The sequence below is a fragment of the Accipiter gentilis genome, chromosome 20, assembly GCF_929443795.1.
Source record: "Accipiter gentilis chromosome 20, bAccGen1.1, whole genome shotgun sequence".
In the NCBI taxonomy this organism is placed as follows: Eukaryota; Metazoa; Chordata; class Aves; order Accipitriformes; family Accipitridae; genus Astur; species Astur gentilis.
In genome coordinates, this window is record NC_064899.1 from 24,599,182 (window position 1) to 24,626,973 (window position 27,792).

The window sequence follows — 27,792 nt, forward strand, 5'->3', positions numbered from 1 at the left end:
TGTTTTGGAAGATTTTCGTGCTTGTCTGTGTGAAATGTCTTTATTTACTGTGCCTCATTGTGCTTTGTGCATAGCTTTGATTGTGAGGAGAGTCAAAACCAAAAACTTCCCTGGGCTGTATTATTTTCCACCTGCTGTGGCTTTTAATACGGTCTCACTGCTATATGTGTGCTAAGTGCCTGCATTTCTAGGAGAAAAACACCCGAGAAAATTGGCAAAGCATGCAGGGTTAGATTTAGCCATAAAACTCTCATTGACTTGAAGAGGAATAGCACGTCTGAAAGTTGTGAAGGGCTGAAGAAGTGTAACTGGTATGGGTCAGTTTGGTTTTTCGTCTTGGAGAAGTCCACAGAAGGTAACACTTGTTGAAAAAAAGGCGAAAATCGAAAAAATCCTGCTGCGCTTTGCAGAACTCTGTATTAAGGTTTTTTAACACCTCCTGTGCTACGAAGAGCATTTGGTCTGGTGGAAACACAATGCAGCAGATGTATTTAGTGCTTGTCATCTCAGAATTAAAAAAAGCTACATAAAATATGTAAACCTCTCCCAATATATGCAGGAATTCATAAAATGGCTTGGCATGTGCAGCTTTAAAAAAAAAAAAAAAATAGAGGTGGCATTTATTCATCAATAATCCTTAATAATCCTGCAATGATTTTCCAAATGGCTTTCAGATTAATTTTCAACGACTTCTCTTGCAATGATGTTGTTTTCATTATGTGGGCCTTATGTGTCGTAGCTCTTATTCTGCAGTAATACAATATTCCTCAATATAGACTCAAATATTGTTACTGAATGTAGGTTATAGAGTATTATTGACTACAAAATGGCAGACAGTTACAGAATTTTACACGAACTCCACCCATAGTTGCAAACATGAGCTGCCAGGGACAAACAAATTTAGACCGCAACTTGCAGACACATGTGCTAGCATCTAGGTACACAAGTAATCTCAAGCACATGTCCTGAACACATCAAAGCCTCATTTTCTAATCCCTCCCGGTTGTGAGGAAAACCTTAAAATATGTGAACTGACATAGCCCCACTGCTGGCTGCAAGAGCCCTAGCTGAAATGGAGGCAGGTCGGAGAGGTTTTGCAAAGAGCAAGACGATGCAGGGGCAATGTTAGCGCTGGGCTATTCCTCTGCAGTTTTCCTAGTGTAAACGAAGCCCCTGAAACTCTCAGCCCAAATAGATTTTGCAGGAGTAGTTGCTCTAATTGCAGGCCAGCGTTAACCTAGAAGCCTGGCTGTAATAGCAGATGTTTTTAGGAAAATTGTCTGATGAGTAAAAGCATTCTTCTGTTGCTCCAGTCTCAAGGAAAATAACGTAAATAAAGAAAAATATGATGAAATTTGGCCTTTAACCCCCTGTATCTCCGATTATTAGTGAATTCTGTTTTCCCTTTTTGTATTAGAAAGGTACGTAAGACATGTTTGAATTCAGATAAAAATGAATATAGCAGGAATAGCGCTCGGGATTGTATTTTTATTACGATTTTAACACACACTCCAGTTTTGAAACAACAGCAACAGCAAGGCCACCCAAAATGTACCTGACGCTGCTCCAGAATTTCCCGTGTGCTCCAGAGCTGAGGTCGGGAGCGCTGCTGGGACCGGGGAGCGGGGGGTTGCTGCGGTCTTTGCAGGCGAATGCGTTGCTCCTCGCTGCGTCTCTCCGCTGAGGGAGGGAGGGCTTATTAGTCTGCAACCACCCGCTGCCTGCCCTGTGTTACAGCTGACTCTTAGGTCCGGGGTACATCATCCCCCCAAAATCAGGGTGGAGAAGCCGAAGCACTGAAGCTAAGCTGTGGTGGAGCTGGCTTTGACCTTTCCCTCTGGGATTGCAAAGGGCTGCACAGTCCCACCGTTCGGGTCAATGGGCTCGTACCCCTGCCGTGAAAAGCCCGAAACGCGGGACGGTGAGGGGCGAAGCCTCGTGCCCGTAGCGGGCTCCGCCGCTGCTGCGGGGGTCTTCTCGCGGCAGCCCTGCTCCGCGTCTCATCGGGCGAAGCGCGGTGCGCCTTACTTGCGGCGCTGCCCTGGGTTTGCGGGACACGGTGCTTTGAAGCGCGTCCCGGGTGGGTTGCAGGGGCGACTCTACGCTTTGGGTTTATTTGGCTAACCGTAGATGTCTGCAGCTGAGCTAATTGCCTTAGTTTCCCTCTGTAATCAGGGGAAGGCTTGTCGGTGTAGAGCTTAGGGAGCTATTAATTTTAGGCTGGTGTGAACGTCTGAAGCAGCTCAGGTAAGTCACACCTTCAGAGTGCATGTCTCGTTTTGCTGGCTGTGAAGGCGGCCAAGGTGACTAGACCCTGTTGTTTTCCAGCCCGTATGTGTTAAAGGTAGGTGGCGTGAATCACCCGGCTTTTCCCTGTTTCTTTTTGGCTTGATGCATCGTGTATAATTATGTGTAACCGGGCCCAGCAGGCTTTAAGCTCTTACCGGTTCGCCAGGACCGCAGTTTGTTTCTTGGGTTGGATACCCAAGTAAGGCTTGAGCGCGGTGGGGGGGAGCGGTGCCTTTTAAGACTTCGGCGTTCCTATCTCTGGCTTGGGTCTTGGCCCATGCCAGAGCCTGGTGTTTGAAGTCAACAGGTCGGTATAGATGCTGTCTTGCTTTGGGTGTAAAAACCACAGATCCTGGTCACCAGCACGCATCGTACCTCCCTTCGAAGGAGAAAGCGTTACCCTCAGTGTCCTCCTCACGTCCCAGTCGTGCACTGACACCCTGCTGCACCGACTGCAGCAAGGTGTCATCCATTTGCAGCAGCGGATAAGCAACTCTGTAAAGCTTTTATTGGCAAGTTCTGCCATTCATATTTGCAACATCTCATTTGGCTGTCTTACTAGCTTTAAATGGGGTTGTGGTATTAGCTTGTCGGTATTTGGATGAAATTCTAGTGCAACAGCTGTTGCTAAATAATGTTACTCAACATGACAATATTTAGAACCATCAATTGAAAATAGTCCATATATGTTGAGAAAGCTTATTTAAGAGTCTTTCATGCTGATTTTATATACTTGCTGTTGGAGATCACAGGCCTTTCAGTTCATTTTAGCCCTTGTGGCCTGTTGGGCAGAGCTGCTCATGTTAAGCTTGTTGGTCAGAGTCTGGTCTGTTGCATCCTTTTTTTTTTTTTGTAAAACAAGTGATAGCAACCAACGGCATCATTGTTGCTCTCAAACAACTCACAGTGTGGAATCCAGTCTCTCTGGATTTTTCACAGTTTAATCAGACTGTCTTGGAGGTCAAAACTTTGAAGCCAAGCTATAAGATACACCTGACCTATTTTTATTCCTGCATTAAGATGCTTTCCGTGGAAGGCATGCTCTCAGATAAAACTGCAGCGTAATCAGAGCTGTAGGACCAGGTGGATCAAAGGTGGCTCGTGGAAGGAGAGTAGGACCAGAAGTGTGTAGTGACCTGGCAAAACACACTGCCCTTTTCTGCTCTGAGACAGGAGTCACAAATAGCATGCTTATGAATCTCGTGCATGTGATGACAGCACTTTTTGGGGGTTGAAACAACGGAAGCGGAACCTATCTTGAGGAACGCACACGTGCAGACAGCACTTTTCTGACTCCGAAAAGCAAGGGGGTTGCATTAATCTGCTGTATTCCCCAAGGAACGTGGGTGTAAATCGCACAAGGATTGGAAACAGAGGGCTGGGAAGTGCTGCATTTTTCTGTAGTGAAGAAGGGGTTACCCGGCCACATGGCAGAGTTACTGGCTTTTATTTTATAAGAAGGCTGAAGCACAAATTGATTAAACATAGAGCAGGCTGGAAATATGTAAAAACTTGTTATGAAATTTTCTCTGCTCTAATCGAGTCATGTATCTGTGATGAAGCAAAAACTATCTGGCAGAGCTGGAGATGGGAACTCGATCACCCTATGCCCAGCTCGCTGCTCCTTCAGCCACAAAGCCATCCTTGCTCTGTGCTTTTATAAAATGCCTTGAAATGCTTTCCTTCTTTTAATTCACTTCTACGTTAAAAAAAAATAATAAAATGGACAGAGGTACTGTGAAATTTGGAAGCTGTTGGTATTCATGTGACTTGCAGAAGAAGTGAGGAGGTTTATTTCAGACCTTCAGACAGGCTCCCTTCCCACTCCCTCCTTTCCCCAAACACAGAAAGCAGTCAGGGCTTGACTCATGGACTGTCTGATTATAATAAGTCCCACTTGGGACATACAGCTATATAGCGTGCTAGCGCACTACGTGCTTTGTCTGCCTCTATCATTGAGTTTTCAGTTCCTGCTCTGCGCTGTGGCCTTTGACTCCGATGGCTAATTAAATAGAAAGATGTCTTACATAAGAATTTTTTTGTCTTTTTAAAGGAGTTCTTGGCAAATCAGAGAAATTAAGAATTGGAAGCGTATTTATAGTAATTTTCATGGCAACAGAACAGTAAGTCCAGTATTCATATTATGAATATGGCTCAGTATTTATAGCTCTCCAAATATTTACAGAGATAAAGCCTTTAAACATAGCCCCAGCTTTCTGTCTTCAGCAGCAGTTTAAATAAATGTCATTTGGATAGGAGTTAAAATTTAGGGGGAAAGCAACCATTTCTGGTCTAATACTGTCTCACTGGTGTCTGTGAACCCTAGAGGTATTTTGCTTGGAACTGTGTTGCCTCTGTCCAGTGGGAGCCAGTGTTCATCTTGATGTGCAGGAAAAGCACCTCAAAAGCATGGACCCTTAAGCAGAGAACCCCCGGGGGTAGCTGGGCACCCCACGAATTTGCAGGGGTGGGAATTCACAGAATAGAATCACAGAATCATTTAGGTTGGAAAAGACCTTCGAGATCATTGAGTCCAACCATCAACCATGCCCACTAAACCATGTCCTGAAGTACCCCGTCCACTTGCTTTTTGAATACCGCCAGGGATGGTGACTCAACCGCTTCCCTGGGCAGCCCATTCCAATGTTTGACAACCCTCTCAGTAAAAAAATTTTCCCAAATATCTAACCTAAATCTCCCTTGCCTCAACTTGAGGCCGTTTCCTCTTGTCCTATTCAAAGTCACGCAGTTACTGCCAGCGAGCCACCGAGCGATAACGCGGCATTCGAGGCGCGGGGGGGGGCGGTTGTCCTGGGTTGGGAGAAGTTGCCGATGGCTATCGGCAGTGGCACGGTGCCATGGCTGGGATGGGCATCGTCCGTCCCGCTTGTGCCGACGGCACCTGACGCGCGCCGCAGGATGCCGGGCCAGCCTGCGCTCTCGCCCGTGAATGGGAGCTCGCGGGATGCGAGCGATGCGTCAGCGTCATGACAAAAGGCAGCTTCGCGAGTATGAGCTTGCCCGGGGTATTTGCCTAAGAATATGTAATAAATTCCTGTCACGGTGCTCCTGTGATTTTTGGGTTTTTTTGTTTTATTTTTTAACTCTTACGTGGCCACGGGTGCGACTGTCCAAACGGAAAGCTGTGAACGATGCCGAGGGCCATTGTTTGAGTGGAAACCGCGTAGACCGAGCGGTTGGGTAGGTTCAGGGAGGGCACTGCTGCCTTGGACTTCCCCCCCCAGACCCGGATTTTTAATCCGCTGTTTCCAGAGCCCTTCGCTCTTGTTGTCAGCGTGCTTTTACTTAATTGTGATTTGAAAGCTGCCCGCGCTTCGGCTTCGTGGTGCTGAGGATCCCACCCAGACGCAACCGCCCGCAGGCCGCGAGGACGGGGAGCCCCCGCAGGCCGCACGTGGCGGCCATGCTGCAGGACAAGCTGGCTGAGGGGAAGGTTGTCCTCCCGCCTGAGGGCTGGTGGCAGAGCCTCTCGGGGAAGCACAGGGCTGTTTACAAAGAGGAAATTTCCTCCTCGAAGCAGGCTGCCTGGCGTGGGGGCCACCTCCGTCCCTCTGCGGGGGGGAACGACTCTCCTTGGCCTGGTCCAACGAGGAGGTTTTGGAAGCTCCCATGGCTGCCGTCGTAGAGACGGGCCGGGGCGCGGAGAGGGCTGGCTGCCTCCGGTCGCCTGGAAGCGGGGCTAGGGAGCGTGATGAGGGGACAAGGATTTGGGGAAGGACATCTCTGTGGTCTCCTGGTAGAAGATGGTGTGACAGCAGTAACGATTGCCTGGTGTTCCAGTGAATAAAGTGCCCAGGACCTACAAATTTCGTCCTGTTAGTAACCCCTTTCCTGATGGGCATCCCTCTTCTCAGTCTAAAAGTTGTAGGAGGAGTGTGACTTGGGTTGGTTTCTAGGTGTGTGTGTATTTTTGAGGAGTAAAATCCTTCCTAGAAATAGGGAGCAGCGTCTTGCGGCTGTTTAGACAAGGAGGTTTCATGGCTGTGCTGAGAGCCAGCAGCCACGAAGGCTGTTTTTCCCTGGATAGAGACCGAAATTACTTGTGAGCCAGTGACTGAGTGTGCAGCATCTCTATTGCATTAAGATTAATAATTCCTCACAGCGTATTTGCAGCTGGAAGTTTTATATAGATCTTTATTCATCATGATGTGAACAGCTGTTCTTTTGCTGCACTGTTGAATTAAAGTCCAAGTGGCAGCACTAGAAAGTGCCACATAAAACACACTCCTGCTGTTTTCCATTCACTCCTTCTCCTGTCCAGCTCTCACCCACTGCCCAGGCTTAGCCCTTTGCAGGAGCAAGCCATCTTATTTGTATTTGTGGACCAGCTCTGACTACATTTGGATCTTAAAACAGAGTTTGAGTGAATCCAAGGAAAATTAGTTTTAGAAAGGAAAAATAAATCTTGAAAGTAGCAGAAAAAACTGTAGGAATTCCTGTTACATTTTTATTTGAAGTTAAGTGAAGGGCTAGGGGGTAGTGGCATGTATGTTAAGTCACACAGGGCATAAATGATACACTTTGTTTGGTTAACTGTGTCAGATAAAATTCAGCAGAAGCTATCACAGCCAGAGGGTCGCCTCAGCTCCTAAGGAGGTATTTTATTTTCTTTTTTTTTCTTATTCTGAAGTCTGTCTGCGCTGCTGTTTTGAATGAGACGTTCCTCTTTTTTTGGCTCGTGTTCTCGCCAGAGAACAGAATATACAGGAGCATCCGAGTGGCCCAAGTTTAGCACCTCTATTTTGAATCCACACTGACAAGTGGTCTGGAGCTGAGCTTTGCACCTCATCCAAAAACTGGCACCCGCTATTGCATGCCTGCTTGCTGGCAAAGGGAAGAGGTACCTGGTCAGGATGATGTGCCTCTCTCTGTCCTAGGCACGCTGTGGGCTGCAGCAGCCTGCGTCCTTCTGGGCCAGAGACCTAAAAAAACACGAAGGGCACACGGGTGGTACAGCAGTGCCTGAAACACGTACGCCTGCAGAGCGTGATGCTGAAGGTGGAGAGAAACAGCAGGAAAGAGGCAGGGATGCCGCGAGAGCCCGCAGTGAGGCGAGCGCCGCGGTGGTTTATTGGTGCCGAATCGGCACTGCCAGGGCTGGTCCTCGCCCCGCGGGGTCCTGCGTCTCTCAGCTGGGGGCCGCTGGCCCTTGCCCAGAGCCCGCTTTCAAGCGCTGGTTCCCTTCCGCTGCCTTGGGGTGCCCGGTGCACCCCCGGATCTACAGGAGGGATGCCCGGCTTCCTTCTTGAGCAGAGAAGTCTGGGGTGGTTTGAGTCCTGCTTAGTCAATAAGCCATCTCCCATGGGTGGGTTTAGATTAGATGCAAGAAGAAGTTCTTCCCTGTGAGGGTGGTGAGGCGCGGGAGCAGGTTGCCCAGAGAGGTTGTGGCTGCCCCATCCCTGGCAGTGTCCAAGGCCAGGTTGGATGGGGCTTGGAGCAACCTGGGCTGGTGGAAGGTGTCCCTGCCCATGGCAGGGGGTTGGAACTAGATGATCTTTCAGGTCCCTTCCAACCCAAACCATTCTGTGATTCTTTGGCACTTGGTGTTAAGCCCTTTGGTTTTGGAGAGAAGGCTGAGTGGAGAGTCTCTACAATCCCCTGCCTCAGGGCACCTGAGATGTGTTTTTTCTTCGAGCCTCCCCTAGCAAAGGAATTCGGAGCCAAAACGGGGCGGAATAGGTGGGGGGGAATTTTGTGATGAGGAGGGCAGTCTTTTCAGGTCTTTTTTTTTTTCCCCCAGAGCCGTAGGTTGCTGGCTCCCTGAGCCTTCAGCTGCACGTCCCCGGGCGTTTTCAGCCCAGGGGCAGGGAGGCAGGGCGGTTCAGTGGCTGCCCAGGCGAAGGTCGGGCAGGATCTTTGCAGTGCACACAAGAATAGATGCCCGGGTCTCCTGACCTCGCCCTCGGTGCCTTTGCTTCACATGACAGTCATTGCCTGCAAGACCAACTTTTCCCCCTGCCTGTTGAAACCCATGATGCAACAGCTTGTGTCTTCCAGTGCTTCTACAGGGTAGCTAAAAGTAAATTCTTTTTCTTAAAAATCAGGTTGATGACCCTCTTTTTATGCATGCTTGGTGCTCACAGCTAAAATCAATACCCAAAATACTTGCGCACTGTCGTTTAAACAGTCTGACCTTCAATTTGGTTTAAAAAAATAGGGACACTGAGCACTCCCTGATGTTATTTTTTTGAGGCTGTATATTAGGTACACTTTTAAAACATGGCGATTTGTTTCATTTTTTCATTCATCATGTGCAGTTACTGTAACAAAAAAAGGCCTACTGCTTGAGAAAGTTAGGAATAAAGCTATTTGGTGTGCAGCTTCCAAAGCTCTGGCTTAAAGAGACAAGCAGCAATTACTCTAAGAATTTCACTATTTTATAGATTTTATCCTGTTTGACCTTTTTGAAAGCATTGGAATGATGTTCCAAAACATTGATTGGAAAAAAAGGGGAAGATGCCCCCTTTCCCCAGACTGACTGTTTAGTCTCACTAATGATTCTCTCCAAACTGACTCGGGGTATTCCTTGAACAGTTCTAGAAATGAAAGTGGGACAGATGGACATGTAAGACATTGCTGGTAAGCTCTGCAGTTCCTGCTGCAAGCAGCGTGGCCATCGGTTACACGGTCGGATAAGAAAATGTAGATATTGTTCTTACTATTTTTAGAGGCACAAATGGGTGTATTTACTCGTTGTCTTTGTTATGTACCAAACGTACAAAGGACAGGCACACACATCTGTAGACCCATCATTGATATGGGCGTTACCTTTGGATTGTTTTGGCACATCATTATAATTAAGGATGCAGCCCCTATTAGCCTGGAGAGTCTCAGGCAGAAGCTGCTGACTAGTTTGGAGAGTGAATACTAAGTCCCTGGTTGTGCCCCACTTTGTTATTAGAGTGGGAGCTCTGCCCTGAATGCATTGGGGCTGGCTAAGCCTTAAATCTGCCACTGTGGTCATTTAACATGTTTACAAAGTCAGAGGCTGGAGGAATGCACCGCTGTAGGGTTTTTGCAGTCTTTTCCCAGAGCTTCCAATAAGTACACTTAAAAGCTATTGCGTAGTGTAGCTCCCTTTTTTCCTGACGGCATGGGTGGGTGCAAAGGGTGTACCTGGCTGGTGTGTCCCATCAGAACGGGACCTTCTTTTGGTGGCCTCCAGGAGCCTCTGCAGGCACAGAGGACTCTTTGTTATGACAGGTAGCTTTCTGAGCATTTCAACAGATGCTTTGGCATGCCAAAAGCGTAAAGCACTTGGAAGGGAGCACGCAGAATATTTCAGCCGCATTTCTTAAAATAAATGTCGTGTCTTAAGTAATAGAAGTTTTCCTCACAGACTCTAGAATAATCACTGATGCCGAAATAGCGTTTGAGTTGTTGGACGTGATGTTTGCAAAAATTCCTCAAAATCCAGTAACTATAGCGAGGTTCGGGGAGATTTTCCTTTTTTTTTCTAATGCTCCTGTTAAAAGCACCTCACCTCCTCCTGCTCATCATTTTTCAAGTCTGTTTAATTCTGATCGCCAGATTTCATAGATAGGCACCAGGCTCGCAGTTGGAATCCAGGCAGGCTGGATATGCTCACGTCTGTGATAAACCTGAGGTTATCATTGCTGTAGGACTGAATCAGCTAGTAACTTGCAGTCGGATGTTGGCTGCAAGGGGTGAAACAGAACTGTTTCCCTCGTGCTTTTCTGGCCGCCGGAGGAAGATGCCTGGTGTTCAGCACTGCGGTGCCTGGACGCGTGGAAAACATTCAGCTCTGATGCACGGTGCAGAGCGCGTCTCCCCGGGGAAAGGCTGGGATTTGCTTTGGCACCCTGCACCGAGATGAGCAGCAATCCACTGGTGAGAATCAAGACGTGTTGGTGGGAAGAGGGCATTGCGAAAGCGATGACGGAGAGGTGTAGGAATCCCAAGGGAAAGCTTGGTGCGGTGGAGCAGTCGCCCAACCGGTGCAGCCTTTCCCTCGCTCTTGCGTAAGAAGATGTAAGGTGACAAAGAGCTTAACTGTGATCGGTCCTGTTCTGGTGTTAATTACCAGTGACTGCATTGCTTTTGATAGAATTAGAGGAGTGTGAAACAGGCCCACAATTAAGTCTGATTCTGATCTTAGCAACTTCAGACAATATAAGTGCAAATATCATTTGAGACCAGTTCAAATATTTTTAACAGTGTTGCTCAAAAAAAAAAGAGCAGAGTAGTTAGTGGTCCATCAGAACAAGAGAACACGACCCACTTTCATTTCAAAACCAAAACCACTGACCACAGAGGTCTTATCTGCCTACTTAAGTTTTGCCTGCATCTTGCCTTTGTACTAAACCAGGAGACTGCTGTATCGTCACCTTTATTTGGGAATGAAAACTCATTGAAAAACATTGTGCACCTGATCCTTATTTGCAGCTAAGTCCTTTTACACTTTCACAGCAGGGGAAAGTACAGCTCTTTCCACTTGGATCTACGTATTGCCAAGTAAAGCATGCTCGGTAGGAAAGGCATGTCCTTTATTATGAATGCCATAGCCGAGAGCAGCCTTTGTCACCCATACTCAGCCGCTGAGTTATTAAGAGAAGAGCTTCGGACTGTGTTACACAGAGAAAAAGATAAAAATAGGGTGTCTGACGCATGCATCCCATGTCGCACGCCAGGAAACAGAATCGTTATACCACCAAGTACAGTATTCCAGAGCATGCGTGGAAAATATGCATGGATGTGAACACGCGAGATCTTTCCTCACCAAGAAAAACACTCATTCCCCCTTTTCCCCCGTCCCATTTTAGATCTGTCTTGTTCGATATTCCCTTTACCTGTTGACAAATCTAACAGCCTAGAGTACCACAGCTCTGCCTTCACTGCCACTACTCCCTTCGTCATCTTGCTAAACGATGGGACAGTAATACCGCTCTCCTATATCTTGAGGAAGCCACAGAATAGTCTTGCTGCGCCCAGCTGAGAGTAAGCAAAATCTTGCCTGTTCTCCAGACATCTGCAGCATGGTGAAAACTCCCAAAGCTCAATGCTGTCCGTCACAGAAAACGTGTGCTGGGTGCATAATCTAAAATGAGTCATCCACAGTATGTGCCCCTTTAAATGTTAATCCTTGCATCGTTCTTTTATTGCTTCTGTTGGCATACACAATTATGTGACATAATATAAAAGTAAATAATGTGATGCAATGGGTAAAACTGAAAGGGAAATACGTATTGGAGATCAGATGCCTTCTACCGCAGAATATGACATAAAACTCGCAGTGACGTGAGTGCGGATTTTGCCTGTTTTGAGGGCGGCAAAATCAACTGTGTAGTGATTACATTAGTCTTTCTGGATGTTTTTGACACTTCCCAGCTGTTGAAAACTTGTGTTCGTTCAGTGCTGTAACAACTACTTGTCTTCAGGTGCAGCAGTCAGGGCGTAAGTAACTGTGGGTAATGGATCCAAAGCAAAGCCCAGCACGGCTGTACAACAGGGCCTTTAAAAAAAACAAACATAAATCTAGTTTAAAGGTCACAGACCTTAAAAAACAATGCAAAACGTGCACCTGAGATCTTCTTATTTATTTTCCAACACGTGAACGCTTTTTGGGGAAGGGCAGGTGCACAAAGCTGAGAACTTCGGGTGTTCGATTGCCTCCTAGTAGGAAGCCTGTGGGAAAAGCACAAGCTGAGACTCAGGAGTAGGTTACGAGATATGGCAGCAGCCGAGTTCAGATTTAAAGATAAAGTCTGAAATAGCAGAACCCAATGCAAGACCAACAGTTTTTGACCCTTTTGCCCGGATTCAGTAAAACATATGGGTACCTCGGTGTGCGATTTTGCTTTTGCTGAATTGAGGTTTGAGTTACTCGCTAGTCTATTTTTACGTTTTAAGCGGCCTTGTAATTCTATATGTGTTTGTTTTAATTTTACCCTCCCCATAAAAAGCACCATCCATGACGAGTTGGAGAAGTGACCGCTGGTAACGCTTAGAAATTTAATCAGCCGGTGTGTCACACTGTCTTCCTTTCCCCCCCTCTGCAAACTTGCGTGCCACTCTCCATCAAAAATACCCCGCGATACCTTGCGTCTCCTCTGTCACCTCGGCTTTGCCGCTGAGGCTCTGGAGATGCCGAGGTGGGGTGACATCAGCCCGGGCCGAATCCAGGTCACTCCACCAGCCCCGCTCGTGCGTGCCGGTGACGGTACTGACCGTCCCGGGCTGCGAGGGGGGGGGGAGGACGGGGTGGTGACGAGGAGGACGGTGGCTTCCCCGTGGCTGTTGGCTGTGCCAGGGAGCCGGGCAGCTCGGGCTACATGTCCACCTGAGGGGGTTAAAGCCAGAAAGCCCTCTTTTTGCAGCATAGCTCTAACGTCGGTGTCAGGGGTTGCAGGTGTCCTGCGTGGGGCTGAACCGAGACGCGCGGCCCACGGCACCCTGCTGAAGGCAACGTGCAGGCTTGGCTCTGCTTTTCTCTCTCTGTCGTTTCGCCGATACCGCAGGTTTTCAAACTGCCGCTAATGTGTTTTCAATTTGACAACGCGGATAGGGACCCCCCCCCCCCCCCGTATCATATCACAACCCCCTGGCTCTGAGCTGCCTTCGCGTGGTGTCTCAGCAATGCGGAGCTGATAAAATACTGTAGCGCTGGGAATGACCCTCCTCGTCCTGTCCCTGCATCCTCCCAGCATCCATGCGCTTTAGGTAAGGATGTAAAAATCGCTACGCTCCATCAAACAAATTAAAGCGCTTCTGTTTTCCTCTTGGCTCTTCTGACCAGAGTGTGGGGTGAAAAATCTGTAGTACACCCAATTAGTGATGGAAGATGTGTCTAGGCACAAGGTCCTTCCTTGCTCATGCATTGGTCACCGTGGTACCTGAAACATTGCCGTTTTGCATTCCTGTTGCCATCAGCGTGTTTGTTAGCAGTGGGAAGGCTTCGTGCCTGTGTTTGCACTCACCAGAATTTTGCAGTGCTCAGGGAGTAAAAGTGACTCAAGATCTTTGTTCTTAATAGCATTCCTGCTGTCAGAAGGTAAAATACCCTGGAGAGATAGGTCTTATGTTATTATGAAGCCACAAATTACTTTTTAAGATTTAAGGAGAGTGAAAGCAAGCAAGCGAAACACAAATATCGACAACATTTGATACAGGTTTCACCGCTTGCTTTCAGCTTTGTTTAGCTTCGAGCTCGCAAGCACCATAAACTAAAATTGTTGCTCCTTTCAAAATGACAGTCAGTGGTCTAATTTTGATCTATCGCATTTAGTGACGGTGGATAACTCATGCCCAGACCCACCTGAACCATTCGCAGAGGAAACCGAACCTACAGCAAAGTGAGCAGGTTTGCTCTGTGATGGTGCATCTGTTGGGACAGCCCACCTTGCCCACGCTCCTCTCTCCTATAGTTGCTGCATCCTCCCTTCCCGTGGGACGAGGCTTCTCAGCTGACTACTGCAAAATAACTACTTCTGTGAGACTCATTTCCCAGGGTTGGATGGCAGCGTAAAGCGGAGGTTGGAGCTCCTCAGCTCCTCTGGGGCCAGCACCCGTGGTCTCCTTCACACCAGCGTGTACCCAGAGTAGCTTCTTCAGGAGATGGTGGGGATGAGGTCAGGCTCTGCTCCTGCTCCGTCCCCAGCCAGTGGCAGAAATAACTTGTGTTGTCATCAGAGCGGTCACTGTAACATGGATGAGGTTCAAGTCAGGCCCAGTAGCTTCAATGAGATTTTTGTGCGATTATAACAAGAATTTGACACACATGGTGAGCTCCTAGTTGTGTATATGTGATCTGTCTCCACGCTGTCCCAGGAGGTATTTACCAGCATAAAAATCAGTTAATGAGGGGACGTGTCACGAGCAGCAGCCTGCGGCTGCACGAGGGATGACCCAGGAAGCTCGGGGATGGATGAGCTGTGTCCTTTCCACTCGCAAACCCCGTCGGTTTTGCCCCGCTCAGTACTGGGAGGGAACATTGACTTCATTGTGGTTTTTGCCGAACGCCACAGCAGAATTTATGCAAAGTTTTCTGTGGACATAGCAGGAGCCCTCAAAAGCTCGCCCCGTCTAAAGTGCCTCAGGTCCTTTAGGATAATGAGACATTTTCTGAGTGCACCTTTTTATTGTACCAATATTACGTTACAGGAAAAATGGAAGGGGGGAACTTAACACATAGCACCTGTCACAAGTTCTCTCCTTGAATTAGGCTCTCCTGCTTATAAAAATTTAATTGATTCCTAGCAGTTTATGTGCATGGTGCTCAGTGGGCGTTTTCTGTTCTCTTGCCAGCTACATGGTTACTTAGAAAGCGAGCCGCTCACGCTACAGCTGTTCATTGGGACTGCAGACGACCGCCTGCTGCGACCCCATGCTTTCTACCAGGTTCATCGAATCACTGGGAAGACCGTTTCCACCACCAGCCACGAAACAATACTTTCCAACACCAAAGTCCTGGAAATTCCACTTCTTCCAGAGAACAACATGAGAGCAATGTAAGACCCAGGCACCGCATCTGACTCCTAGCAGTTTCCTCTTGGTTGCCTCACTTCATTTCTTCTGCGTTGGGTTTTGGTTTTATTTTTGTACACACTTTTCCTTCTCCTGTCTTTTGGGGTTTTTAAGTATTCTCTGTAATAGTAGGTTTTCACAACTTTGCCAGGACAAATTGCCCCTAATCAGCTTAACAACAAAATGAACTTCACAAATATTTATGACAACCGATTGCTTTCATTCTAGAGTTTCAGCCAATGTGCTTATTTGCCATTTAAAATAAGTATCTCAGTTACCAAGCTGTAAATATCTCCTACCTCAGCTCCTGCATTTAGTTTCTAAATATGACACCTCTTGCTCCTATACACACTAGCACAAGGAACAGGGCCTATTAAAATTTATCTTTGGATGTCAAAGGAAACTCGTAGAGAGCATTTCCAAGCACCCTCATAGTTTTCTGAGATGAATAAAACCACTCTTATTTCTTACGTAATAAAAATCAGCATTTTTCATGGCATTTGTTTAGAAGCAAAGCTTCTAGAACTAAGAAGTCAAGGTGACAGCTTACAGATTGGAGTTTTTTAACTGGGGTAAGTTTAGTCCTACGCAGAAAAGCAGGCATGGATGTCTTAGGATCTATGAATTAGTAGGAGTCTGAGTGATAATTAAGTGCCCCATAGGCCCATTACACACAGTTAAATTTCATTACAGGATTGTATATAAAGGGTCAAATATCCCTCTGTGTATGTGACATACATGAGACCCTCCACATTATTTAATCCCATCCACTCTGCCCGCCTCGTTCAAATGATCCTAGCCCTTGCAGGAGGCGTCTGCCTTGGGAGGAATTTGTGTGTGCTTGCGTGCATGTACAACTCTTGGTGTGTGTATAAATGTGAATGTATTCATGTTTATATATAGATGCATGCATCTTTGTGTGTATGTATGGGGAGACAGAAAGATAAGTAAGTAGATAGACAGAAAGCAAGGAAGAAATCGTGGCCCCACCAAACCAAATACCATGGGAAAATCCCAGGGAGCTTACTAAAATCACAGTTTCACTCCTTGTTATTCAGACAGTTTGCCGTGCCTTAATAAAGTGAAAAATGGTATCAGACACCTGAAGTCCTTCCGCATGTAGTGGTTATTAGAAGCTGGTTTGCAGTGTCATGTACAACATGCCCCGGGGTGCCTCATGTAAATAGAAGAGCTAGAATGTGTTTAGCTGCATTGCCAGCTGGGCTTCGGGTGATCACTCAAGACCTGAGGACCTCTGTCAGTGCATTGTGTCAAAAGTCATGACAAGCCTGCAAAATTATTGGCCCCTTTTGCTGTCGTCGTAAGCTGGCACAACTCCATTGAGGTTATTGAAATGTCACCAATTTGTACCCATGCAATATTTGTTTGGCCCTTTATTTATCCAGTTGGAATCACATTTTTGGCCATCTAGGAACATTGACTACCGTTTCAATCATCTTTCTCCCTAGAATAAAGGTGGTTACAGAGTTTGGGAGCCAAGCTGAATATTTTTGTGACATCCATGCCAGATCGTAGTAGAGCTCTCTCAAGAACCACAAACAATGCTTTGGCATATATAAGCCTTACACGTCAGTAGTCTCAGACCTCATGTAGCGCTAACAATGAATTGAAATTTGCAGCCAAGGACTTTTCTCACACATACTTTGTGTATTCAGGCCTTAATTCAGTGAAACACTGAAGCTCATCTGCGCATTTAAACTTTTGCACATTTAGCTACTCCTATTGACTTCAGTTTTAATGTCCCAGACTTTACAAGCCTGAATTTCAATGCTTTGTCTCCTCTGAACTTTACTGGCTCTGAACTAATTGTCATTAAGTACTTTTTATTTATTTTACAAGTGTTGCTATAGGAGAGACAATATTGAGAAGCATGCTGTTTCTTCCGTACGTTATGGATCTTTGCATAGAATGTTGACGTGGGGACAAATATTTCATAATTCTTACAGCTTCACCTGCTAATACGTGTTGTTGAGAAGCTTTTAATACTTTCATTAGTTTCTTTGATCGTACCAGCAAGGGCCTTTTTGTTATTCTGAAATCCATACTTTAGAAAAAATGCAGATCAAAACTGTGCTGCCATAGTTCTTGTTTGCAGTTTGCTTCAGAACAGAGCTTCAAAGGTCTGGAGGGGGAATTAAACTCTTTGAATGCAAAATAAAATTAAACTATGCATATTCAGTGTAATAAAATGCGTGCCAGAGACCAGTACCCAGAAGAAATTGCCATGTAGGCTTTGTAGTTGTGGCCAAAGCGGAGGTATTTTTGCAGTGGGTTTCTGAGTGCATATGTTTATATATCTTTTGTTCTGGGAACTTCCTCTGTTGAAATTTGCTTTGACAAAAATTCTGACTTGTAAACTCATCCAGGAGAAAAGCAAAGTTAAAAAAAGGAGAGAGAGGTCAGAAACACTAATAGTTCTATCTGATGAAAAGCATGTTTTTCCCTAATGTGGAGGGAGGACTCTGAGTTTAGATTTTTCATGCAGAGCTTCAGCTTGACACTGAGTTTGGGAGTATTTCCAACTCATTCAAGTACAAACACCTTGACAGTAGAACTGACCCCAGGGAGAGCTGTGCTCATTAATAAGCATTTTCAGGTCTTTGCCCTAGAATAAAAATCATGTCAGATTTTTCTCCAAATTAGCTGTAACAAGCAAAATTGTAAGTAACGCTGCATTCTAGGTTAGTAACACTTTGTGCATTACCATTTCATCCCATTGACTTTTCTGGTCTCGCTGTTTTTTGGGGGCTTTGGTTAATCTGTAAGCACCATCCTTTTAGAAAGTCTTTTAGACTTTCTTCCTCTGGGAACTGAAGTAACATTCTAAACTTGTATGTTCAACAGCAGCTACTGTCTGTTACTACACATAGCCCCAACTTAGCTACTTGTGGATGCCAGTACTAGGCTTAACAAAGTCTGCTGTGTTCAGCCTGGTCATTGGGTCATGCCTGACTGAGATTTTTAAGAAGGATGTACAGGAGAAAGGAGAGATATCGCATGCTCCTGTCTTCCTGAAGTCTGCTTGAAATGAATTGCATTGCTCTGTGTTTCCTTTTGGATAGCATCGACTGTGCTGGGATATTAAAGCTTCGAAACTCTGACATCGAGCTGCGCAAGGGGGAGACGGACATCGGTCGGAAGAACACGCGTGTGCGGCTGGTGTTCAGGGTTCATATCCCGCAGGCCAATGGCAGGACCCTCTCCTTGCAAGTAGCCTCCAACCCCATTGAGTGCTGTAAGTAGGAGCAAACATCCTTCTCTTGCGGGGTATTGTGCCACCCCACACGCGGTCTTTGTCCACCGACATGCTGTATGTTGGTTTTGCTGTACCTGTCCGGTTGGTGAACCTTAATCTGCTTTCCAAAAGCACGTGGTTTATACTGAAGACAAAATACCCGCGTCTTAGAAAAAAATGTGTAGCTTTGTGCGTTGATTTCAATAGGAAAGAACGCACTTAAAACAAGAGTGCACTTAAACTAACAGCTGACCTGGAAGGGACAAGACTTCTTTTTTTGGTGACTCCCTATCATACAGGTAACTGTTGTAGGAGTTTTGGAAAACAGCGACTGTGTCCTGTGCACTCTCTGCCTCCCCATCATAAAGCAAAAACCAGCAAACAAAACCCCAACCCCTTTGATGAGGAGCTAGCAGTATACTCGAGCTGACACACTGGCACGAGCTGCCTGCGGCTTCAGAAAACCTCCAGAAACCAGGTTTCCGCACTGGGGTCTCTTTGATTGAAGAGGCTGCTTTTTATCAGATACACTGGGACACCCTCCAAAGACATCTATATCATCCTTGCTCTGTAAGCCTTGTCATCCTCCCACACACAAAACAAAACCTGCTTGCTTTGCGTAGCTTTAAGACCGCAGCGTAAGTGGTGGAAATTGAATTTCAGTCTAACTCCCAATGCTAATTTGGTCGTCTGGATGGAGTGAAGCAGTTTTTTAAGGTTTTGTTGGATTCCACAAAGTGCATCTTTCTGATGCAGACAGGGTAGGGAGTAACTTAACATCTGGCGGGGATGTGAGGGGTGAGCTCTGGGGGTGGGGAGCAGAGGGGATGGGGAGGATGGCTTGACCATCCCTAGCTCCACGCGTGCTGGAGGGTCTTGTTTGTGCTTGTGCCTGCATCTTTGCCAGGCTGCAATCCTACACAACATGTCTGGCAGGTCCTGGAGCATGTCAGCATTTGATCTCTTGGAGGCATAGTGCTTTTTCAGGGACTGTTAACAGAGAGGCTGCAGCAAAGAGCATCCCTGCATTCCTTTTGCAAAAGCAGTGGCGTTGGCGACAGACTTTCAGACCGGTGCCAGCGCTCCATCCTTTCACCTAGGGTAGTACCGCTGCCGCTCTGGTAGTCCGAGCCTGCAGTAGAGGCAGAAGTTGTAGGAAAGGGTAGTGCTGTTAGACCGACAGGGATAGCTTCTCTCCTCCACTGTCATTCATTTAAATAAACAAATGAGCGTTGGCAGTGGGAAGGGAGTTACATTAAGATAAGCCTATGTTATTTATGAAGAATAGCAGAGCCTTCTTACCTATAGCAGATAGACTGGCATAAAGCCCTGTCTTCTGTCCAGGATATGTATGAGATGAATAATTTTGCCTTTGTTTCTTATTCAAGGGCAAGTTCTAGGCTAACGCGCAAAGCAAAAAATGTGAGGAGTCGTGGTTTCATCCTGCTTCTGTTGAAGCTGATGAGAGCTTTTCAGTTGCTATATAGCAGGATAAGGCACAATTTGAATACATGCTGAACTGGTCTGAGCAAAAGTGCCAGGCTCAGGAAGGCACTAAATATGAAGCCAACTGGATTTGTATCAGTGACCTGCAGTTTTGAGGGTTGTGTAATGAGCAAAAGCATGGTATGTGCCTCCTGAAAGGAGCGGAAAACAGGAGAAAAAATAAGTGCTACTGTTATTTCCAGTGCAGAATGTGGAATAAGTTGGTGCCAGAAGCTTCCTGCATCTCTTAGTGCATGTGACACCAGGAGGAACCGTGTAATCTGGATAGAATGTCACGTCATCCCTTGAAGCACAGCCATGCTTGCTCCGTGTCCCAGTTGGGGGGAATAAAATATGTGCCACGAGAGTACCGGATTCCGTTTGCATGGATCCACGTGTGCTTTGGCGCTCAGGTGCTAGTGGAAATACGCTCTCCAAACTGTGAGCTTCTGCTGGATCGCAAGGCCCGTGGCTGCTGCTGCTGCAGGACAGTTTGCAGAATTGGCAGTACAGTGTATAGTGACTGAAACACATTTGGGGCATGGATGGTCGTGTTGTCATGTGTGCCTTCTAAACACACGGCATATATGTTATAGATAACATGAGAGAGAATTATTTCAAATAAACAAATTTCAATAAAAATATACTTTGTGATACAGTACCGATCAAGCTGACTTTTAAAACAGCTTGTTCTTTGTGAGCCTTTTGAATCTGTACTGCAATGTTTGATAACCCTATTGTTTACGATCAAGGCGCTTGAAAACCAGCCGTGTTTCCTGCAAACCTTCTGACCTTTCTTTGTTTCTGTATCAAACTCAGCTTATCTTACGAGGGTAAGCATTAAGTTACTTACTAATGTGGTATTTACTTATTTTTGTGTGTATGTGTGTGTTTGTGGTTGCTTTTTTTTTTTTTTTTTTTTATCTTTATAACTCTCCAGCTCAGAGATCTGCCCAAGAACTGCCTCTGGTGGAGAAGCAAAGTACTGACAGCTTTCCTGTTATTGGAGGGAAAAAAATGATACTGACTGGCCATAACTTTCTGCAAGACTCCAAAGTCATCTTTGTGGAGAAAGCACCAGGTATGTCTTTTCAATCTAGACTCCGGTCTGCCTTTTTTCCCCTGTTTCAAAATCTCTGCCAAATGATGAAAGCATAAATACGGTAATGACATTTTCTTCTGCACGTAATATGTTTTCCGTGTCACTGCGCAAAGCTGTGAAAGTGATCTGAGCCATGCCTAATGCTGAGGTTTCACACTGTGGCAGGTGTCGTTACAGGTAGACAATAGATATTGAAGGTCAGCGTTTGGCATTTGTTTTTGTAGCAAACCGTGGCTGTACAGGGTAGGACCTGTGAAAGGTGTTCGAAGCCTCCAATGGCATGTCTCTTTAAAACCTGCAAGACGGTGCATCTCGTTAAAACCTTTCTGTAATTTGTGGAAGAGGGAGCAGTGCTGCTGGTGGTATGTGTGCGCACCCGTGTCTCCTTCTGGGGCAGTCGAGACTGGTGGCACTTAGCTGCTGGCTGAGGAGGACTTGCAGCGTTCATTTGAAGGACGTGTTTCTGGTTTACCTTGAGGGCTGGGGGAGGACTGAACACGACTGGTCCCCTCACCTGGTGCTGCTTCTGCAGTGCCTTGGCGGTGGGACTGGTCCTCCTGGGGAAGGGTCCCGAGCCAGGCTGAAGCAGGGCAAGCAGCGTGGGGTGGGAGCCGAGGCCGGAGCAGGAGGTGTCTGCGGGAGCGGTGGGTCACAGGGTGACAACGCACAACACGCGTGAATGCCCCCGCGGGAAAAGGCGGAGGGAGCGGAGCTGTGAGTCAAAGTCAGGCTCTGAAACGAGATCGTGAAGGCTAGTTTTGAGCCTTGTTTTGGAAAGGGTTTCCGTGGCGCTGGCACAAGCCATGGATTCCTCAGCTGCCGGCTGAAACCCCCCCTCCCTGAACTTTAAACAGTCTTGGGCGCTCCTCAGGCTGCCAGCACCGGTTTTGACACTGAACACATTTAACCCTCCATGTCCACGGAGTTCCCGCGCCATTCTCCTGCCCGTGGCCCGTGCCAGTGGCGTGGGAAGCTGGGCCACAGGAGGGGATGGTGAGGCAAGCAGGGGAGGCTCTGGAGGCAAAGACATCTGAGTCTTCGAGCTCAGCAGGCTCAGGGGAAGACCAGAAGAGTTCCCTGAAGTTCGCCAACAGACTCGTGGGTTGGTGAGGTTTAAGTCACCAAAAGCATGCGTGGGGTGGAGGTAACGCCCCAGCTCCTCGGCGAGAGCCGGTCTGCACCATCCCTGTGACCCGCCACATTGCGGTCGGGCTGTGGCCTTGAGATGAGCAGAACACCCTTTCTGTTTCCTAAGAAAGTGGTATTGCAATTTAAAAAGCCTGAACTCCGCTCGTTGTGTAGCATGAGGGGAGGGAAGAACGTGACTGTCTACTTTAAACTTCCTTTGCTGCACAGAAGTGGGTTAGTGTGACATGTCAGGAGCAAAGTCCTTGATCTGTCTCATTACAGCAAGGAAACCATGTTAAAGGGTGCTTTCCTTCATACTTATTTTCTCTCCTCTTCCTTCACTGAGTTGGACAGATTTTGAAGTCTCACATCCCAAGGGATTATGATGGTGACATTACTCACCAACCAGCAGGTACCACAGTGTGGATTTGGACACTGTCTCCCTTATCATAAAGTACACCAAAAGCAAGACGTTCATTGTATAGCCTTAAGTTGAAGAAATGCAAACTGGGGCCAGCCTTGTATTTCTTAACCAGACAGATACCTCCCTTGAGCAAAAGGAATTTGAGGCTGCACAAAGACAGCATATAATAGAAAATAATTTATATAAGCACCATTTTTTCAACCATTGTGGGAGATGAAGGAGTGTACTGCTGCACACTGGGTGTGCTGATGAGGAGGAAAATGATCCAAAGGCCTTGCCTGTCACCCTGAAAAGCTCTTGGGGTGACCTCCTTGGGCGCATGGGTTGGCAGGATGGAGCAGTGCAGGGGTGTCTCTTCTACGTGAAAGCACCCCCGGAGATCCCCTGCGCTCTTCCCCCTGGCATGGAGTCAGGGCAACGCTGCAGGAGCCAGTCAGTGAGCTGCCACCGTTGAAGAGTAATCAAGATCGTTAAGTCAGTATTGAAGGATCTGATCTGAAACTGTCCTGCCTGGTTTTAGTGGTCTCACGGTAGATTTGTCGTGGCTGCAGGGCAGTACCGCCTGGTGGAGGTACACTGCAGGGGCCGAGCCTTTAAGGTCGAGAGCGTTCGGCACCTCCGGGAGCTGCAGTCGTGTCACTACGAATGGCACCCAAAAAGCAAAGTTGCTGGCTGATCTGGGCTGAGCAATTTCTCGGGCTTCTGTCACAAGTCGTGTGCTACGTTGCCTAACACAGCTCGGTGCATTGGAAACAAACAAGCGTGATGCAGCGTTGACTTAGCGGCAGACTGCTCCGGCTCAATTTTTGAGCGGTCGCTGTATTTAATGTCAAATGAACAAGCGTTACCAGCCTTCACTTTTGTAAATCAGCACGCGGTGTTTCTTTCCCTTTCAGCTCTTGCACGTCTGTGAAAGTAGGTCAAGAGAGGGAACACCAGCATAGTTTCTCTTTCTCTTAGCAAGCTGGTTATGAACTTTTGTGATTAGCTGGAGACATTCATTAGTTTTGCTGCTGTTACCGCTTTTGTTTTTGAATTCGAAATGTTAATCACGTTCCTAGTGGGTAGCAGCCAAACACAGCTATTACAAAGCGATACATCACAGGAATCATTGCACTTATAAAGAGAACGTATCTTTTATATAAAATTTAAATACTATACTATATGAGTTCATGTCTTCAGTCCTCACTTGGGCAGAGTCCCCAAGACAGGAGGCAGTCTCCAGGAGCTCATCTAATTCATGCTAGTCTGCATACTTAATTGGTTAATGCGAGGAGTTTGAGAACACTTTTTGTTTGCCCTTTTTTTTTCCCCCCCTTCTGTCTGAATAATTTCTTTAAGTCTGCCGAGTGCATTGTGGTCCGCTGAATGTTTTTCCAAGCATGAGTCCCAAGCTCTCCGTCTTCAGGGCTAGCCCTCAGCTGTTGTAGTCTCTGGAGGAATGGCATTATCCTGGCCTCCTTGCGTGGGGAGTCTGTCTGAGCAGTGACTCATACAAGAGGGAATCCCTGAAGAATGATCAAATCAATCCTTCAGCTGGGGAGGCAGCCGCTTGGTGCTTTGAGCTTAACCCCTTACTGGCTGCTTTTCAGCCGGAGAGCAGACGAAACAGAGCAAAACCTACTTTGCAGCCCCGCGACTCTGCATGTCACAGAGGAGGGATGAGGTAGCTGAGGGATGAAGGAGCGTGGGAGGAGCGCTGGGAGGACCTCCTCTGAAAGGAGAGCCCCTCACGGTGTGGTCCAGCACTTAGGCAGAAGGCACCCCTTTGGCTAAATAATAAGTCTGTTCAGAAGTGGACTAAAAGTTGCTCAAGCCTTTTACAGTACCATAAAAAAGTTCTCATGTGTTGAAATGAGTCCTTATTTTACGGGATTTTGGTCAATGTTTTATTGCTTGCACATCAGACCATATTTTCCAGTGATGAACGATGGTATAAAATGACCGTCCAAGAAAGCTAGCAGTAGTAAAAATGTGAATGTTGAATGTGCTTCGAGAGGTTTACTCTTTTATATTCAGAATTTCCTTAGACTGCGGAGTCCCACAATGACTTTGTCTCTTACAAATTACACTAATAATTGTTTTTCTTATCTTCTTTCACTTTCTGCCTTTCTTTGTAGTCATGCTTTTCTCTTCCTGAGTTTCAAAAGGGTCTTGTGAGTCTGCGTGTCATGGTTGTTGGGTACTACGTTTAGGATGTCCGATACCAGTCTGTTTTTCATCAGAAGAATTAGTACTTTCTAAAATATTAAAAAATCTTCAGCTTCTTACTGGCAAGGGCTCTTGATGTCTGTATGCTGGTATTTGCTGTGGAGGCAAGGTGTGCGTTTTAGTTACAAAAGTAGATTAAATGAAGTTGATGTTTGTTAGCTATGGGAGTTGTGTTTGGCTAGAAGGGTCAAAATGTTTCCTGTCTAACACACACATCTGCAAGAGCAGGGATCATGATCTGGAATTATAATAAAAGGCACTGATTTATTTACTTAAACTTTTTATTTAATTTCTAGATTATAAAGGTAGCAGGCAACAAAAGTCTTGAGGGAAGTTCAGAAAATGCAGATGTGTTTGGAGAGTATGTTTTGAGGACTGTATATCTGTCAGCTACCTTTTTTTGCTAACGGCTTCTGCAAACACTGTGTATTTGTTTTTGAAAGCTAGTTTTTTGAAGGTAACATGAGTTACTGAACACAAAGCAGCACAAAAGCCTGACAGAAATGACCAGACTACTGGCTCCTAGTATATCAGATTATGATTAGTGATCTATAAAACTGAGTGCAGTGGAAAGATCCAAGTTTCTCTTCACTCAGCTCACAAAATGTTTCCTGTAACTGATGAGTGAAAGCTCACAGATGAGACACAAAGCTGATATCCCAGGCACCAAAGCACAGGAGAGTTGTGGGTATGTCTTCCTGGTACGCTTTAGGACATTGTAGAGTTGTCCAGGATATTTCAGGATTTAGAAGGAGTCTTGCACTGAGATCTGAAAGAGTTAATCTACCCCGAAAATCACTCCTTGCTCAAAAGTTGCTCCTTGCTCCTGTAGATAGAATGGTTTTGGCACTGGAACTAGCTCAAGTATTTCTGGACTTCATGGATTTGGCCAAGTCTAGACATACCTAAGAGATCAGGTTAAGCTGACTGAAATCTTCATTATTAGCAAGTTGTGATCTATGGGAAGAAATGCATATTTGGTGTAATATTATTAATTATCATTCAGTTGAGTTTCCACTAGTTAAGTCAGAGCTCCAAACCCATTTCTTTGGTTTTGTGCTTAGTGACCAGAGCTCAAGGCAAGAGTTTTAAAGAGTGAAAAGGCAGAAATGTAACACCCAACTTCACTACAGGATTAGTTTCTCAAATAACACTGACTTTGAAATTCTGATTCTGGGCTGTTAATGTTGAGGGCCATTTTGTCCTGGTCAAAGGCCCGTGTTTGAGCTTCCTGGTGACAAATGCCCCTCCCTGAAGATGCATCACTCTCTTTGATGGATGTTAATAGAGTTTACAATTTGTAACGCTGTATCTCTGAGTAACTCCAGGCTTACTGACTTCAATGGTTTTGAACATGTTGTTAATTACTCAGACTTTGCATCAACAGTGATCCTAGCACCTACACGCTCTGTAACCTAATTGCATAATATCCTCAGCTATTGTACCCAAAGCCTTTGAAACTCAAGTTCCTGAAAGACAGAGAAATAAAAAGCACCTAAGCAACATTTCCTGCAGGGATTTTTCTCTTTTTGAATCTTTTCAAACAATTTCAGATATAGTTACTGCTTCAAACTGTTCATTCTGCTGTTGTTTTTATTTTATGAAATGGATTTTCTGTCAAAACTCTTCCTCTTCCCTGCTGGAACAGGTTTTGCCCTTAGAACATGAAGGTGCTGACGTGGCATGGTAATAGTTATACTAGGGCAGATGAAAGATAGCTGGGTGAAATCACCAAATTTATGTTTGGTGTATATGCCAAAGGAAATCACGCTTTACTGTAAGTATTTCAGATGGGAAAACTTACAGTTTGCCTCCCGTTAGACATGTGGTCAAGCTTGGTCAGCCGAGTGTTTGCACAAAGTAAATGCAGTATGGAAAAGAAAGAAGCTGGATGAATTTAAGTGTCCACTCAAGCATTTCACAGGGTTTTTTTCCTCTCAAATTTCACTGTCTCTGGCCAAGGTTAGAATCAAGTCAGTTGCTGCTTTAAGGTATGTCAGTCTAAGAAATTCAGTTCTGTTTCCTGTATGTTGTGTAAACAAAAGTTACCTTGTTGTATGGCAGATAACTCAAGTGCAGTATTTTAGCTTCAGGAGGACTTACTAAAAGTTCTGGAAGATGATATGTTGGGGAAACATTTGAGTGGCATGTGGATGGAACGGATGCGTTGGAGAAGCACGTGGGCTTTTTGATTTGACTCAGCTACACTTTGGAGCTCAGGGTTTGGAGTCTGTTTTGACGTGATGTGATGTGATGATGTGATATGATGTGATGGAGAGACGGGTGACCTGAGTCTTGGCAGAGCTCCATTTGGTAAGAGATCTTACATTCTCAGAGATCTTTCCATTGCTCTTTCCATTGCCAGTAGCAGTCACAGTTTGGGGGGCAACTAGCCAAAAAGGGGTCAAGTTTCACACCGGTAATCATACTGTAGCTCACATAATAAATAAGCAAGTGACAAAACTCCCTTTCCCCCTCTAGTCAGACGGACAGATACTACATAATTTTGACTTTATCTGTCTGTTTATCCAAGTTCAGGACACACGTTCCAATTGGCAGTGAGTGGTTGCACGCTGACTCATGCGCAGTGAGGTTAAAAATTCTGGAAACTAGATAAACTGGAAACTTCAAAGGCATACAAGTTGGGAGCACAGAGTTCACGTGAAGGTCACTTGAACCTATTTCCTAGAGATGTATTGATAGCTGAAGGGGTTTCTGGCCGCTGCCCAGAAATAAATATCCTTGGGCAAATGGTGTCATCAAATGGTGGAGTCATTTGATGGTGGAACCCTTTCACATGCACGCAGGAGCAGTGATGTAGCTTGTAGGAAATGTCAGCACGTTTCAGTTTTTCCTGGCTGTTTAGTCTAGGGAATGGCAAAGACGGAGCGGGACAGCAGCCATACACATGAGATGGTGTCAGCAGCAAGAAGCCTCATCCAGGGTGTTGCTCTCACAGTGAAGAACGAGTTCAATCAATCACAGATACTTACTGTGGACAACAGAGAAATAAGGAATAACCATATGGTGTCTAGTTAAAAGTCACTTGTCTGAGTAATCCTGTAAATTTTTAATTATAGAAACTGTGACTGCATGCTTGAAGTTTATTCTTTCATGTCTTTGCCAGACTAAGTGGCTTCAAGCAGCTGTATCTGTGCAATCAAGGCTTTGTCTCTGAACTTTTGTAACTAGCACAAGATTTCAGATAGTTTTTACTGTTGCTGTTCCAGTAGGACCCGCTGTCCAAACACACAGAAATTCACAGCCCTTACCAGAAAGCTGAGAGTCTATTGAAGCAATCAGTGCCTAAAGAGAGTAGAGGGAAGAAGTGTGGTGGGCTGACCTGGCCTGGCTGCCAGGTACCCACCAAGCCGCTCTCTCACTCCCCCTCCT

At 46.1% G+C, this 27,792-nt stretch overlaps 1 protein-coding gene across 4 annotated transcripts in view; it reads left to right on the forward strand.

Annotated features, from left to right (window-relative positions):
- Positions 1-27,792, forward strand: part of NFATC1 (nuclear factor of activated T cells 1) — a 114,976-nt gene that overhangs the window by 30,932 nt on the left and 56,252 nt on the right. For all 4 annotated transcript variants that reach the window (XM_049824043.1, XM_049824045.1, XM_049824046.1 and 1 more), the window contains exons 4-6: positions 14,575-14,777; positions 17,877-18,049; positions 20,475-20,615. In XM_049824043.1, the coding sequence (XP_049680000.1) occupies positions 14,575-14,777; positions 17,877-18,049; positions 20,475-20,615 (517 nt within the window). The remainder of the gene's footprint in view (positions 1-14,574; positions 14,778-17,876; positions 18,050-20,474; positions 20,616-27,792) is intronic.